We start from the raw sequence: 14,986 nt of genomic DNA on the forward strand, positions 1-14,986 counted from the left end.
TATCCTGTTTTGTTTTTCCCACCCACCCCCCTTTTTTTAGATAAGCTCATATGTATCCAAGGCTGGACTCAAGCTCAGTAAGTAGCCAGGGGTAAGCTTGAACTGATGATTCTGCCCCTACCATTGCTAGAGCATTGGGATTACAGGTGTGTACGACCATGCCCTATGTACACAACACTGGGACTGAACCCAGGGCTTTGTGAATGCTGTGCCAGCCCTCTACTGACTGGGATACACCCTTGCCCCCTCAGTTCCTCTTTAACGGGTAACTGCTGGGGAAAGTGGGGGCACAGCCCAGTATTGATACAGGTTCTCTTGGGACCCTGGGGTCATCAGGGAACTGTGGAGCCCCCCAAGCCTAGTCCTAGCAAAACCATCCTTCTGGACAAGTAGAGGCCCTGGGTGCAAGGGAGAGGGACATGGTCCCTCTGCCCATGAAGCCTCCTTATGGGCGTCTCTACCCTTTCTGGAAGGCTGGGCAGGAAGCACCTGGCGGTCAGCTCCTCTATCTGGGATTCCATGGGCATATCGGAGAGCTGAGTGGAGGACGAGTCTTTCTTGGCGCTCCCAGTTGGGTTGTGCTTGGCACCGGTGGCAGGTGGCCCTGTGGAGAGGCAGCAGCCACCTTCTGTAGTGAGGCCAGAATTGTACGAGCTCTCCCTCCCTGCCATGCCCACTTCCTGTTTTCCAGCTTATGGAGAGTGGAGACATCACATCTCCTACAGGGTGCAGGATAGAGCTGCCTCTCTTTAGAAGGCCTCCCTGATGGCTCTCCATACCCCCAAACCTGGCTCTGCCCTCTGCCACAGCCCTGGCTCTGCCTGCCTGTGCCAAGGTGGTACTCGCCTGGCTATTCACATTTCTGTCACTTGCTTGCACCAAGAGTAGACAGTGGGACCTTAGTACTGGCCTCAGGTCTGAGCCCAAGCCTAGGCTGTTACATTTCTGACACACCCCTCCCCTCCAATTCTGGTCCCTCTACTGGTTTCCATTCAGGCTAGCTGCTTTATATTAGGAAGCTATGGGTGACTAGGCTCAGTGGCCAGAGTGCTCAGAGAAAGACAACAAAGCCATTTGTGACCTTGGGTGACATGTCAGGGGATCAAAATATCCTGTACTAAAAGGCCTCAGGAAATCAGCCTTAGCAGAACTGGGCTTCACCCCTGCTGTGTGGCCTTGGGTAAACCATGGAAGTCTCTGAGCTGGCTTCCCTAGCACTGGGAGGACAGATGATTCTTTGTCTTCAGTGCCTGTGTGACTGGTCACTGAGAACCCCAGTGACTCCTCCTGTGTCACCCCACTGCCACTCATCTCGGGTCTCTTTGCTGTTCCTTCCAGCTGAGCAGAGTGGGTTTCCACTGCTGTTTGGTACTTGCTAGTCCCTGTGCACTTGACCTCCTCCCTTCCCCTCACCTGTTCTCACCTGCCCTCCAGGGCAGGTGGGAGGGTAGAAGAGCTGTGCTCCCCAATGGGCCAGTGAGTGGCAGAAGACACATGGGCTCTTCAGACATCTTGTACTATAAGACAGAAGCTGCCTATGCAAGGAGACGTGGCACCCAAGAAAGGGACTTAGGCCTCCTAGCCATGGAAAATCCACCTGAGTCCTTCTTACAGAAGCCTTAGTGTTACGCTCTCCCACTGTGGTTGGCCCAGCAGACCAATTCTGCCTGAGATCAGCTTTGATCAGGGCTCCATTAGGCTCAGACAAGGGCCAAGCAAAGGCTCTGGAAGGTGGCATACGGAGTAGTGGCCAAGGGCATGCAGGGGTACTGCCATTTCAAGCTAAGGCTCCTAGATGGCTCCCATTGGGCCCCGAGTCTCTGGGAGCCAGGACAGGGCATGGGACAAGAAACCCCCCACAGCAGGGGCAGGCAGAGCTCCCAACACTCACTGATGAAGAGCACAGGAGCCTGCCTGCTCCTAAGGCTGTGTCACCCACCAGGCTCCTACCTGGCTTGCTCTTAGCAGTTTTCTGCGACACCGAGGTCCTGGAGGGCTCCAGGCGCATCTTCTCCAGGTGCTGTTCCAGCAGGACAGCACGCTGCCGCTCCTCCTGCAGCCTCTGCTCGGCTTCCAGCAGCTTGCCGCTACTCTCCTCCACCCTGGCCAAGAGACAAAGCTTCACACCCTGCAGGCAGGTGCTGCCCTGTGCGATCCTAGGATCCCCCAGCGGTGGACACACTGTAGAGGGGGTGGCTCACCTCCCTTGTCTTGATGCTCATGGCAGTAACATCAGAACAGGCATTTCAAACTCTCTGAGGCTTAGGACGCAAACCTGGCAGGTGTCCTACCCCTTTGCTCCCAACTCCTGCCCTCGGAGCATCCACCTCTCTGGTGCTTCTAGAATTTTGCTGCTGCTTCTAGAATTTTCTGCCACAGCATACAGATGCTCAGGAGCAGGTCTCAGCTTCCTATGCTGCTGAATGAGGATTTCATTTAATTTCACTATCTCCTGTCACACACAGTCACTCTCCTCCTCTCAGCCGAGTCGATACTAGGTAGTTTGTCTGTTTCTATTGCTACAGTAACACACCCACCACAAAACAGCACAAGTTAATAAGCAAAATTAGCACAAAAGTGCTTGAAGACAACACAAAGTCAGTGTCTCATGGCTCTGTGCATCTGAAGCCAGCAGACTCCAGGCACCACAGGTTGAAATCCAAGCATCAGCTGACCCAGGCTCCTATCTAGAATCCCTGGTGGGGGAGAATCCCCTCCCAAGCCCACCCAGAGCCACCTCCCTGCCTCCTGCTGGCTTCACTCCATCCTCAAAGCTGGCTCTGAACTGCTCTGGCCTGATTCAGCCCCACAGCTCCCTTGACTGGCTCCAGGTAGGAAAATTTCTCTGCTTTTATGGGCTGAATGATTACCAAGAGTAATCTGGTTTTAGGGCCCATGACGCACTTACTACAAAGTATTTACAGGAAGAGACACCATATCCTGCCTTCTATGGGGCATATTTGGATGGCTCTTCAGACACAGAGGCAATGACATATCCTTACTTCCCTGTTTCCCTGGACTTAGTGAGTGTCATATGCTTCTTACATTGCTTTCTTTGCCTGCTGCAAACTGAAGGCCCTTGAAGACCCTGCTATGATTATTTCACATGGAAGCTTGCTCTGTGGGCCTTGCTGTGGCTCCATAAAGCACTTTGAATTTCTGTGGCAATAAAAACTCAGAAGGTCAAGAATCTCTGAGACCTAACCTGAGCAAAAGGTTACAGAAATAGCGGCAGATGACAGCTGCAGCCGGAAGTCCACAGTGGACAGCAGGGAACTGCAAGATCTTTCTGCATTGGTGAGGAGACAACAAAGGATTGGAAGGGCAACCTGACCGAACAGTATACTAGGCTGATATAAGCAGTAGGCAGCCACGAGGAGCATGTTTCTTGAATGTTTATCTTCAAAGGCACAATACACAGCAGCTCAGAGGTCAAAGGAGATGATGGATGGAGGAGTGGGGCTGTGCTCACGCCCCAGCATGGTTGAGCTGAGCTGAGCTGCCCTGCCCGCGATGGTAGCTGTGCCTAGTACCCACAAGTAGCCATAAAGTCAGTGGGATTAAAACAGGCTCCCCAGCTCCTCAGGCACACCAGCAACACAAGGGTTTTGGAAAGGTCCCTGTGGTTAGTGGGTGTTGCATTGTCTGATACAGACCTAAACCATCTCCATTGGCTCTGCCGAGCATCCCTACTGTAACCACCCACACAAACACGGCTATTCTGCAGGTCATGGGGTTAGTGAAACCAGGACAGAGCCATGAGAACACAGACAATACAATGACAAGAGTCAAGTCTCTAATCAGTGGCACCAGCAGGCCTGCCTGTTCCTATCTGCACACGCTAGAACTGAGATCCTCCCTGTTCCTATCTGCACACGCTAGGACTAAGGTCCTGTCTGTTCCTATCCGCACACGCTAGAACTGAGGTCCTGAACAACAGGATGGGGTGAGTGAGGGTCAAGATCTGAAAATGATGTACAGCTTAGTCTGGATGCTGTTAGCAGTAGTATCAAGATCGTTCTGGTCCCTATCTTTGTCAGTAGAGGCTTGCAGTAAGACCAAAGCCCTGCCCTGTGGGGATGTCACCCAGACAGCCTGCTGGCACCGGAAGGTGGCTACAGCCATGCACATCTGAGTAGTGATGGTGTTTGGGACTGATACCCCATGCTCCAAACTCAGCCTCCCTAAAAACCTACCCATGAGGACTCACATACTTCCTACTGAGCCTGTGTGGGGAGAAGGACATGTATGTCCTCCTGTCCACAGCACTTCTGGCCTCTACAGTCATCTAGAATGGCCTTCACAGGACTTTCTTATGACACAAGCCCACGTAAGAATGGGGTAGATTCCATTAAGAAACTGAGGCATGTAAGGAAGGTGGAGGCATTATGTGACAGGAAGAGCTACTTTGTGAACAGGGACTGTCTGTGGCTGCACCAATATCCCCATTGAGGATTCCACATGAGGGCCCACACTGTTCCCGGGGTTGGCAGATCCACTGGGGAACAGCAATGTACTGGGCCGTGTGTGTGTGTGTGTGTGTGTGTGTGTGTGTGTGTGTGTGTGTGTGTATGTGTGTGCGTGTGTGTGCGTGAGTGTGCGTGTGTGTGCGCGCATGTATGCGTGTGTGTGTGTGTGTGTGTGTGTGTGTGTGTGTGTGTGTGTGTGTGTAGGATGGGAAAACCCTGAGCCGTTATTGTTGAGCCATCTAGAAAGCTCAAATGAGTCAGTTTCTTATGATTCAATAATAAGTCACTACAGACTTGCTGTCTTCAAACAGTACAAGAATTCCAGGGAAAGAAAGGAATGTCTTCAATTTAACAGCAGCAGGATTCAAGACAAACAACCCCATTAAAAAGCAGGCAAAAAATTCTATACCTCCAAGAAGATATATTAATTACCACTAGCACATGAAACATTCAGTATCTGTCATTGCTGGGGAAACCAGAACCACACTGAGATACAACTTCAAACCCACTGGGATGGTAAAACACAGCCTTCTGGCATTAGGCGACTCAGCACCACCAGCATCAGGACTGTCTGGAAGGCTGTGAGCATGCGGTGGAGGATGAAGACACACAGGTAAAAGTCACCCCCTATTCACAATCTTGAATGTTCCTAGAGGCTGGGGTGTAGCTGCCCACCAAGTTCAAGGCCCTGGGTTCATCTCCAGCACCATAGCAAAGCAAAACAAAATGCCACCTCTGGGTTTGGTGGCACACACCTTTAACCACAGCACTCAAGGCAGGGAGAAGGATCTCTATGAATCTGAGGCCAGCATGGTCTACATCACGAACTCTAGGCTATCCAGGACTGCATAGTGAGGCCCTGTCTCAAAAACAGACGGACAAAACAAAAATGTCAAAGTAAAACAAGGACAGAAATAAACATCCTAACACAAGGAAGTATTTGCAAACTAGAAACCAGTAACTCAAATAGAGGAATGTTAAATAAATTAGGGAAGTCACGTGATTAACTCTGCAACTGTGAAAAGAATACACCTTGAGGAGGAGAGAAGATCCATGGGGTATTAGTCAGTGGAATAAGCAGAGATTATGCATAATGTATGGTGCAATTTAAATATTTATAACAAATTAACAATTTAAAAACAAACAAATCCAAGGCTCCTGTCACTCTGCTCATGGAGTGGAAACAGGAATAAGGCTGAATCACGTGAGGACAGAGGGGCTTTCCTTTCCACTCCGATTTTTCAGGAATGTGCGTGTTCTGTTAACTGTGGGTTCTACTTACACTCAGACTTAAATAGATAGCTGGCATTGTGGGGAAATGGCAAAGCATGGTGTGAGTTTCCCAGAGCGCATGTGCATTTGTGTGTAGGGTTTGTGTGTATATGTGTGTATGTGCACACCCGTGTAGGGCCCAGGGGTCAGCCTTGTCCATCCTCAGGCACCACCACCTCTTTTTCAAGACAGGGTTTCTCACTGGTCTGAAAGTGAGCAACTAGACTCAGCTGCCTGCCAGCAAGCCTCAGACATCCTTACCAGCTCTGGGATTAGAAGTTAATGCTACACACCCTGTCCCCAGACAAATGACAGCCCCCCCACACACACACACACTGAAAAACTATAAACAATAAATGGAACAACTTTGAAAGAACTAAGTAAGCTTAATATTATTAAAAACAACAACAACAAAAAAAGCAAGCAAGAAGGAATGCCACTGGGGGGCGGGGAGACCAGGAGTTGAAGATCGGCCTCCCCTGTATAGTGAATCTGAGGCCAGCCTGGGCCAAAAGGAAAAAAAAAAAAACCCAACCAAACAAAAACACATTTTAAACACCACCAGCAGCAACAAAATACAGTTACTGAAATAAGTTTCATGGTAGTCCCATCTGTTTAGAGTCCTATGCCTTAAATTTCTCTTATATTCTCATTCAAGAGAAAGGCACCATAAAATATTTTAAAAACAGACTCAGAGAGCCAACATGTCCATGGCTACACTGACTAGAGTGCATACTCCTGAGAGGCAAGAGGCCATGAACTCAGGCTCGAACACTCACTTGCAGGAGAGAAACATCAGGTTGTGAGAGGCAGAGTGAAATCCAGAGGTGACTGTCGAGGGAGATTTGTGTTACGTCACAGTCCTGGCCTAGAGTGAAGAAAGGGATAAAACTCAGCTAATCCTGCATGAGGGGCAAGAAGTGAGGAAAAGCACAGAGACCAATCATAGCAAATAGGAAAAGTGGGGACACAGCAAATACCCAATGGTGTGGGGCAGGAGGAATGAGGCAGAGGTAGGTGGGTCACGAGTTCAAGGCCAGCCTGGGCTATATCTGAGCTGTTATCACAAAACAAAATACAACACCAAAACCAACTACATTGTTTTAAAAAGAGGCATGTCAGACGGGCGGTGGTGGCAGGTGTGTTTGATCCCAGCACTCGGGAGGCAGAGGCAGGCGGATCTCTGTGAGTTCGAGGCCAGCCTGGGCTACACACGGAGTTCCAGGATAGCCAGACTACACAGAGAAACCTTGTCTCAGAAAAACAACAACAACAACAACAACAACAACACACCCACTCAGAGAGAGAGAGAGAGAGAGAGAGAGAGAGAGAGAGAGAGACGTGTTTAGCGACTTTTGCATGGGGGAAGCCCCTCCCCTCTCACTGTAAAGAAGGAGAAAAACGGGGCCATTGAGATGGCCCAGCAGGTAAAGGCATAGGCTGCCAAACCTTACAACCTCAAACAGGTCCCCAAATCTACATGGTGGAAGGAAAGCCGCCTCTAACCCTCTACATGCCTGTGCTGGCACAGGTGCTCTCACCTGCACACACACACACACACACACACACACACACACACACACACACACACAAAACACACACACACACACTCCTGCACATGTACATGCACACACAATTAAATAGATAAAAACCAAAATTCTTTTAAAAGGAGAGAAATGGATTAAAATCTAAGAGATAACTTATTTCTCAAATGCTGGGTCCAAGCCTGAAGAAAGAAGGAATTATTAACAGGTAAGGTTGGCTCACCCAGCGTTCCACAGAGTGTGCCAGCCAGGACCCTTCCAGACTGTACCCTGGGGTAAGGGGATCCCAGCTGAGCACAGGAACTTCCTCAGGACAACAGAGGTTGGGAACTAGGCACGGACAGGGCGCAGGGGAGACAAACTCGGCGGGAAGAAGGCCAGGCCTAAGTGCTGGGGAAGTTCTCAGGCTCTGGGATGATGCTCAGGAAGTGAAGATAACGTATCTCGGCTGACGAGCCTGAGGACAGTCTCACAGAGCCCCCAAATGACACAGGGCAGCAGAGTGAACACGGGGGTCTCCAACAGAGGTACATGTGACTCACAGCGACTACCTGTCCCACTCTAGGCCCAGCCATGTGTGGGACGGCCCTGGGAAAGGCCACTTCAGGTGGAGGAGAAGGTAACGGGGAGGGGCATGAGTCACCCTGCTCCACTGGTGACGGAGGGAGGCCATGGGAGTGCCCCAGCTGCCATCATGTGAGCAGTTCCCAGTGAGGTGCAGAGCACCAACCATTGCACCTGAAGCCCCTGAGTCAGGATGGCCTGTTCGGCAGCTACAGTAAACCAGGTCACCCTCCAATCACAGACATAATTTGGTGACATGGGGGCCAAAGCCCCAGACGGAGGACACAGCTGCCTTTCAACAGCCATTAGTACTAGCCACTGAACGCAATCATAGAGACAGTAGATGTTCTCAGTCCCTGAGAACCTGCATGCAGCTCATCACTGCTTCTGGACTGGCCACCCTGGCTCCCTTCGAAGCAAGCCCCTCCCCAAATTCTATGAGTACCTGGAGGTACCACCAATCTGGCTGCCCTCTCTTGAGAGTGGACAAGGAGCTAGACCTCCCAGAAAACATGCTATCGAGACCCCTGCACCTACTTAGGCCCTTCTGCTCTGCTCTTCTGCATTTTCCAGTACTTTCCAGGTCTCCTTTCCACTGAGCTCAGGCAGAACTGGTTTCTATTATCTGTCATCAAAGAGCCCTGACTGATACATGATACTGCTGTGAGGACAGGAGCTTGGTGATGTCCTTTATAGTTTTTAGGAAGTCACATGGCTGGCCCATGTGCTGGCCTGGGTACCTTCAGTTATTGCCAGACAGGCCATTTGAGCAGGGGCACTGATTGATTGAGTGGAGTCTGTCAGCAACCCTCTGGAGGCAGCTGGACTTGCTGGGCACCTCAGCTGCACACTCCCTTTTTGCCTCTTAGAAACCTCAGTTTCTCACCTGTTCCTAGCAACTGCCAGCATCAGGCTAAGCTGTAACTTTTTCCCATGAGACCCTCTGGCAGCTCTGATAGAATGGCTACACATCACAGAGCTTAATCACCCCCTGAATTAAGTCTGACTATTTACTACAGAGCCAGTCCCCCAAAGTTACCATGGGACAGATCCTCTGGGTGCCCCGAAAACAGGGCTGTCCCCGAGAATAAGTTCTACAGTGATGTCAGAAGCCAGAGTTGTGGGCCCTGGAGGGGCATGTGTGTTGAGAGAGCCCAGTCCCGACCCACACAGGCCTAAGCGAGCTGGTAGGGTGCTATGTGTTACCGCTTCTGCAGGACGGTGACAAACTCATTGAGGCGGTCTCGCTCCACCTCGGCAGCTTGCCAGAGGGCCTTCATTTCTGCAGCTTGTGCCTGCCAGCCTTTCTGTTCTGGGGAGTCCAAGAACCTGGGGCCAGAGTGGAGGGCAGAGGGCAGAGGTCATGTTATGTTTGAAGACATAAATATCCTCATACAACGGCAGGAGGGACTGTGACATTCAGAGGTTCTGGGATGGCCAGAGTGGGGGGAAACCCAGCCACCATACCTGGTTCGGCTAGGTCACTTGGCCCACTATGCTGCTAGTGGCATTGGTACCTCTATCAATCCCTATGGAGGCCCAGGGGCCCAGGAGATGGCTTCTGGGGCCTGGTTCCCCGCCAGTGTCAAGTGGCTTGCCTTGGCTGATGGTCCCTGTGATAGTTAATGTCTGATCTGAAGTGCCACAGGTACTTCATGGGAGACAGTGGCCAGAGACAGACCAACTTGCTTTATAGCCACACGATAAACCTCAAGTGAGAGTGGGCCCACTTGAGGCCTTGCCTGGATCCTGAGCTGACCTGCATGAAGGGGTGGGGTCTGCTGACAGCAGGAGTCTCCAGTGGACAGTGGGTAGGACTCAGAAGCAGGACAAACCATCCTTTGTCTATGAGCCCACAAAAAGAACAAAGGGTGCATTGAAGCCTTGAGTCTGGCTTTATCCACAAAGAGGGGGCTGGAGAGCTGAGGGGCTATCAGTGACTTAGGGTGGGGACCCACACGAGGTGAGGTGCTCCCCCTAGAGAAGGCTGTGGAGGGTGGGGCCAGGCAGGCAGGCACCTTGTGCTGACTCCCTCGTAGCAGGAGAGAGGCCCAGAAGGCTGTCAGGGCCAAGGTCCTGCTCTGAAGCTGTTTACTCTAACAGGTGGCCCCGCCTCAGGCCTCTCTGGCCTTATGTAACCCTTGATGAATGCTTGGCTTTGCCTGGCCTCAATCCTCCATCCTTTAATGAGCTGAGGATGCTGAGCAAGGAAAGGTGGTAAGCTTCCCAAGCTAAGGGATTCTACACTCCTACCTGGGTGAGGTCCCATGGGGACTAGGCAGGGATGGCCGCGTGAGAGCAGATTCCACCAGTGTGTGGCCCAGGCTGGTCACAGAGCTGTGTGAAGGCACAAGGGGACATCAGCAGGGAAAGAGTGGGCACTGCTGGACCTCACAGTGGACAGGGATGGAGGGAGCTGGTGGAGGAGGCCGTGTGGGCCTCACGGTTTCCCTGTGGATTGGCTGCCCTTCCTTGTTCAAGATAAAACAGACAATCCAGGCAATCCAACAGCAGTGAGTCTGAGAGATGTAGGAATAAGTGTGCTCTGAGGCTGGTGCGGGAGGCTGGACAAGGGGCCACCAGCAAGTTCCTGAAGTGATGAAACCCAGAGCTGACGGCTCCTTCCTGAAATGAGGAACCAGTAGAATAGGAGAGGGTTTCAGATGGGAAAGCAGCAGGGCAGCCAAACATTGTCATATGTGTATGTGTGTGTGGTGTGTATTGTGTATGGTATGTGGGGTGTGCTTGTGGTGTATGTGTGTGTGCTGTGGTGTGTGTGTGTGTATATGTACGTGGTATGTGGATGTTTGTGGTGTGTGGGTGTGTGTATGTGTGACTCTACTTTGGTCCTCAGTATTGCACAAACTGGGTCGTGTGGCACACATCTGTAACCGTAGCAGTGGAGAGGCAGAGACAGGAGGATCAGGAGTTCAGAGTCATTCTTGGCTACATCTCAAGTTCAAGGCCTGCCTGGGATACTTGAGACCCTGCGTCAAAAACAAAAACTTCTGTGAGTTCAAGGCCAGCCTGATTTACATATTGAGTTCCAGGCCAGCCAGGGCTATATAATTCTGTCTCAAAATAAATAAAACAAAACAAAATTGCACCCAGGGGCTCTCCATAAGAGGAAGCAGGGAGACACCATTTCTCTGAATAACACGCAGTCGCACACAATCCCTCCATCCTGTGTTTTCCTTACCGAGAGGATCCTAGCCTGCCGACGTGATCGCCTGCCGAGGCCGGAGAGTTGGTTATCAGGGTCTGGTCCTCAGGGAACCTGGCATGGGTGGGGCTTGCCCCCTCACCCCCTCCTTTACTGTGAAGATACTGCAGGGAACAGATGTGGGGTTGGATGTCAGGGCTTTGGTGCAGGGCCCGGGGAAGGCAGGAGGGTGCCTTGGCTGGTTCCCAGCTTCAGGGGTATGAAAGAAGGTTCTCTTCAGGGTGAATGCTGGCCTGGGCAGTGAAGGCCCTGCCTGCATAACAATGACCTCTCACAATGACTCTGTTCAGATGGGGGCTCCAGAGTGAGACCAGTGCAGGCCAGGGTCACAGGGAGGGATGAGGACAGTGTGGGCCAGAGCCACAGAGGTCGGAGCTGACGTCTGTCCTGGTCAGGTGGCCCCACACACTAGTCTAGAGGTCAGGGCCATTCTCAGTCCTCACACCTGGACTTCAGATGCCTGGAGGGCAGTGGCTGTGTGGAAGTGGGGCTTCCCAGACTCCTCCTTCTTTTGGCCTGTTCCTCTTGTGTGTACCAGAAGATCCTTAGCAGGAGGTTGGGCTACCATCGAAGGACAGAAGTGAGTGTGGCTTCTAACAGCTTGGCATGGCATGTCCCCAGGAATTCTGAGAAAACTGGAATTTGCAATTGCATCTGGTGAGTGGAGCTTGGCTCCCACCTAGCTGGCGACCTTGAGATAGAATCTGTCCTTTTTCGGGTACCAGGAACAGGACTGGAGGTGATGATGCTAGAGTGCTGCATGCATTCCTCCCCAGTACACCAGGACTGAGGACTGCAAGGCAATGTCCCCGACGTGCCTCATGCCCAGAGCTCTCCCTCAGACAAGCCTGCAGCGCCATGCTACTCTGGACACAGCAGACTAGACAATCTGGGCCAGTCTGAGCTGAGAGAGGTCAGAGCTCAGGCAGCTCTGACTGGACCTGGGGCCCTAGAAGGAAACATGGGGCAGGGCTGCTCTGGGACACACCTCCGTTATCTAGGAGGTCTAAAGGGGTTTTGCTCACACTGGGAGACCTGTGGGCCTGATCCAGACTTCTCCTTTCCCAGAAGCCACCAACTCCTCTCTCCCAGTGGCAACCCAATAGGAGGGACCCCTAAGAGCTGAAGGCACCTATGAGCAGCCCTGGGCAGGCTCCCAGGTCAGACCCAGACAGTCATCTGCTGGAGTTTAGCATGGTCCCACGTCAGGCACCAAGGCCCAGTAGCCTGTGTCCTTTGAAGGAAGTTCAGGGGAAAACATGAACACACAGTGTGAGGAAAGATTAGCTTGAGGAGACCTGGGGAGCTAAGAGAGGCTCAAGACCCAGCAGGGAGCCCAGGGCTTCCTGGAGGAGCTTATGGACCTTGCATCCTAAGGGGCAGCTAGCCAGGATGAGGCAATGGGAGAGGATGAAGAAAGGTCTGTGTGGGGCCATTCCAGGAGCTGAGTGCCAAGAGTGCAGAAAGGTGAGGGGTGACAGGAAGACACAGGACAAGTGGGGGTAAGAGCTGCAACATGTGCTTGAGATCTGAATGAAATGTGGTATAAGCAGGAATGGGGCACAGGATGGTGGTGATGTAACTGGAACCAAGGATGTATGAAAAACCCACATGGAAAATACTATTTTGCAAGCCAGTTAAAATAGACAATTAAAAAAAAAAGAGTAAAAGAGGCACCCTGCATGGGTGGACAATACTGCTACTAGAATCCACAGGTTCTAGATAAAAATTGCAATGCCAGGCAGGGGACACCTCCCTCCAAGCTGTTAATCAGGGAGGCCTCACAGGCCTCCAAAATAACACAGGCTGTCAACATTGCTCTTAGCTGTCCACCATCACTAGATGGTAAGTCTACTGAAGTCACTACACACTGTGGTTGTAGGACACAGAGAAATCAAGCTGGAAGAAAGCTGGAGTGTCCACTCTGCTGGCTAGCTTTCATTGTGCCAGGAGGTGATGTGGAGGTTGCTGGGAGAGAAGAATCATCAAAGGTCATACCTAGCTGTGATACAATACCAGCCTGCCTGGCAGGATGTGCCCACTGGCACCACAGCGGCATGACTCTCCTGGGGTCACCAATAGATTTTTGGTTGGATTTGAAGCCTGCCCCAAGGATGGAATTCATGCCTGATACTGCAGACATGGGCAGAAGCCCATGGCTAGGGAGGTCACAGACCATAGGGAGGAATCATTTACTGCTCTTTTGCTAAGTGGACGCGGTATCAAACTGCCTTCTAAGCGTGTGATACCCACAGATCAGTGTGGGCTTCAGCCGTGGTCAGAGAAGTGGCTGCTGTGGTGAGTGAGGACTACAGACTCACAACTGGTCCAAGTGCTGAGAACAAGTGACTGAGGGCTCCCCTCTCCAAGGCTCAGGGAACACTGAAGGACAGGGACAGGAGGACCGTGAGGAGCATAAGGAAGATGGGAAGAGAGCTATGAAACACCGTCCCATAGACATGACTTGGCTGTTGCGCTCATGACTCAGGAGCTGTGGTGACCTGTACAAGACCTGCACAAAATGCGGCCTGTCCCGTAAGACCACACCCTTCTCAGGGACTGCTGACGGCCAGTGGTTGCTGGGGGTGGGAGGGCTTATTTTCTCCAGTGGTGTAGCCACTGGAGAGTTGCTCTTGCTCCAGTTACTAACCCCACATTCCCCCGTTAACTCAGTGGTCACACACACACACACACACACACACACACACACACACACACACACACACACGGGAGACATGAAAGCAGGAGGGCCTGTTGGAAATAAGGACTTGGTCAGGGTGGGAGTCAGAGTGGGGGCGGGAGGGGGGAGGGCAACAGAGATTGTGAAAACCACCCAAATTCCTTTTATACATGTATGACATTGCCAAAGATTGAAAAGATTTTTAATTAAAAAGAAGTGTGGCCATCGTACTGACTGCAGTGTGAACACTGGCTGGAATGACAGCTACCACATGGACCAAGGTGAGGGCCACAGCTGCAGGTGGGAAAGGATAAGCTGGTAGGAGTCTGGATCCTCTTGACCCTGATGAAGTTGAGGGTGACAGGAAGCCAGGGGTGGCTTCTAAGCTGAGCAAGTACACGATCAGGTTAGTGTTTTAGACAAGATTATACATGTTCAGGGTGGTGTGGCCACAGACAAGGGCTTGTGTTTTAGGAAGGAAAAGTGTGTGCAGAATTAGACAGAAGACTGCTAGAAGCAAGTGATCCACACGGACCCAGGATGGTGCAGCGAGGCCAGTGCTGACGTGAATATAAAGAGGTAGAAGGCACTACCTGGACACCGACGGGCCAGCCCGGGGACAGCCCGGGTGGCACCCTGCTCACCTGCACACTGAGTTGCCCAATCTCCAGCTCCAACTGCCGCACCTTGGCCTCGCGCTCAGCCACCATGGCCCGCAGCTGGGCCACAAGGCTGTTGCTCCGTTGGGCCTCACTGTTGACCTTCTGGTCCAGGTGGTGCTGGGATGTGCGCCTCGATTCCTCCTGCACACTCAGGCTGCCCAGAATGTCCTGCAGCTGCTTTAGCTGGTCCTGAGGGCCAAGCCAGAGGGTAGGTAGAGGCAGGCTTGGGCTACTTTGAGCAGGGAAGGACAGGACGGGGACAGTAGGCTTCCCTCCCCAGAGCCATCGGACATCGGACTTTCTCTAGGCCAAGACCACCCTCGTGGGAGACACTAACTATCCCACTGAGAACCAGGAATATCCTCCCTGGGGATTCAAGGCTCAACTCTGATGCTTTCTGGCCTCAGATTCCCTCCTGGGAGACTGGGGCCAAGAAGGTCATATGGGAGAAGTGGCTCTTCAGGTACCAGAAGACCGAGCACACCTCGCGAGGAGTCTGTCAGCACTGGACTTGAGGCCTGGTCCCTAGGACTTGTCCCCAAACAGACTCTAAGGACAGAGGCTCCTTGCTT

The 14,986-nt window shown here is 52.0% G+C and overlaps 1 protein-coding gene across 5 annotated transcripts in view; it reads right to left on the bottom strand.

Moving 5' to 3' along the window:
- Positions 1 to 14,986, bottom strand: part of Ccdc13 (coiled-coil domain containing 13) — a 41,133-nt gene that overhangs the window by 4,522 nt on the left and 21,625 nt on the right. The window contains exons 10-15 of one of the 5 annotated variants that reach the window (XM_052724968.1): positions 14,397 to 14,603; positions 11,049 to 11,176; positions 10,103 to 10,186; positions 9,056 to 9,178; positions 1,951 to 2,102; positions 490 to 604 (exon numbers count right to left, since the gene is read on the bottom strand). In XM_052724968.1, coding sequence (XP_052580928.1) covers positions 490 to 604; positions 1,951 to 2,102; positions 9,056 to 9,178; positions 10,103 to 10,186; positions 11,049 to 11,176; positions 14,397 to 14,603 — 809 coding nt within the window. Of the gene's footprint in view, positions 1 to 489; positions 605 to 1,950; positions 2,103 to 6,520; positions 6,610 to 9,055; positions 9,179 to 10,102; positions 10,475 to 11,048; positions 11,177 to 14,396; positions 14,604 to 14,986 lie in introns of those variants that run through there. The other 4 variants (XR_008215164.1, XM_052724978.1, XM_052724986.1 and 1 more) reach the window with 4 other exon arrangements.

This window comes from Peromyscus californicus, unplaced genomic scaffold (genome assembly GCF_007827085.1).
Source record: "Peromyscus californicus insignis strain IS unplaced genomic scaffold, ASM782708v3 Scaffold_11__1_contigs__length_118956290, whole genome shotgun sequence".
Taxonomy (NCBI): Eukaryota; Metazoa; Chordata; class Mammalia; order Rodentia; family Cricetidae; genus Peromyscus; species Peromyscus californicus.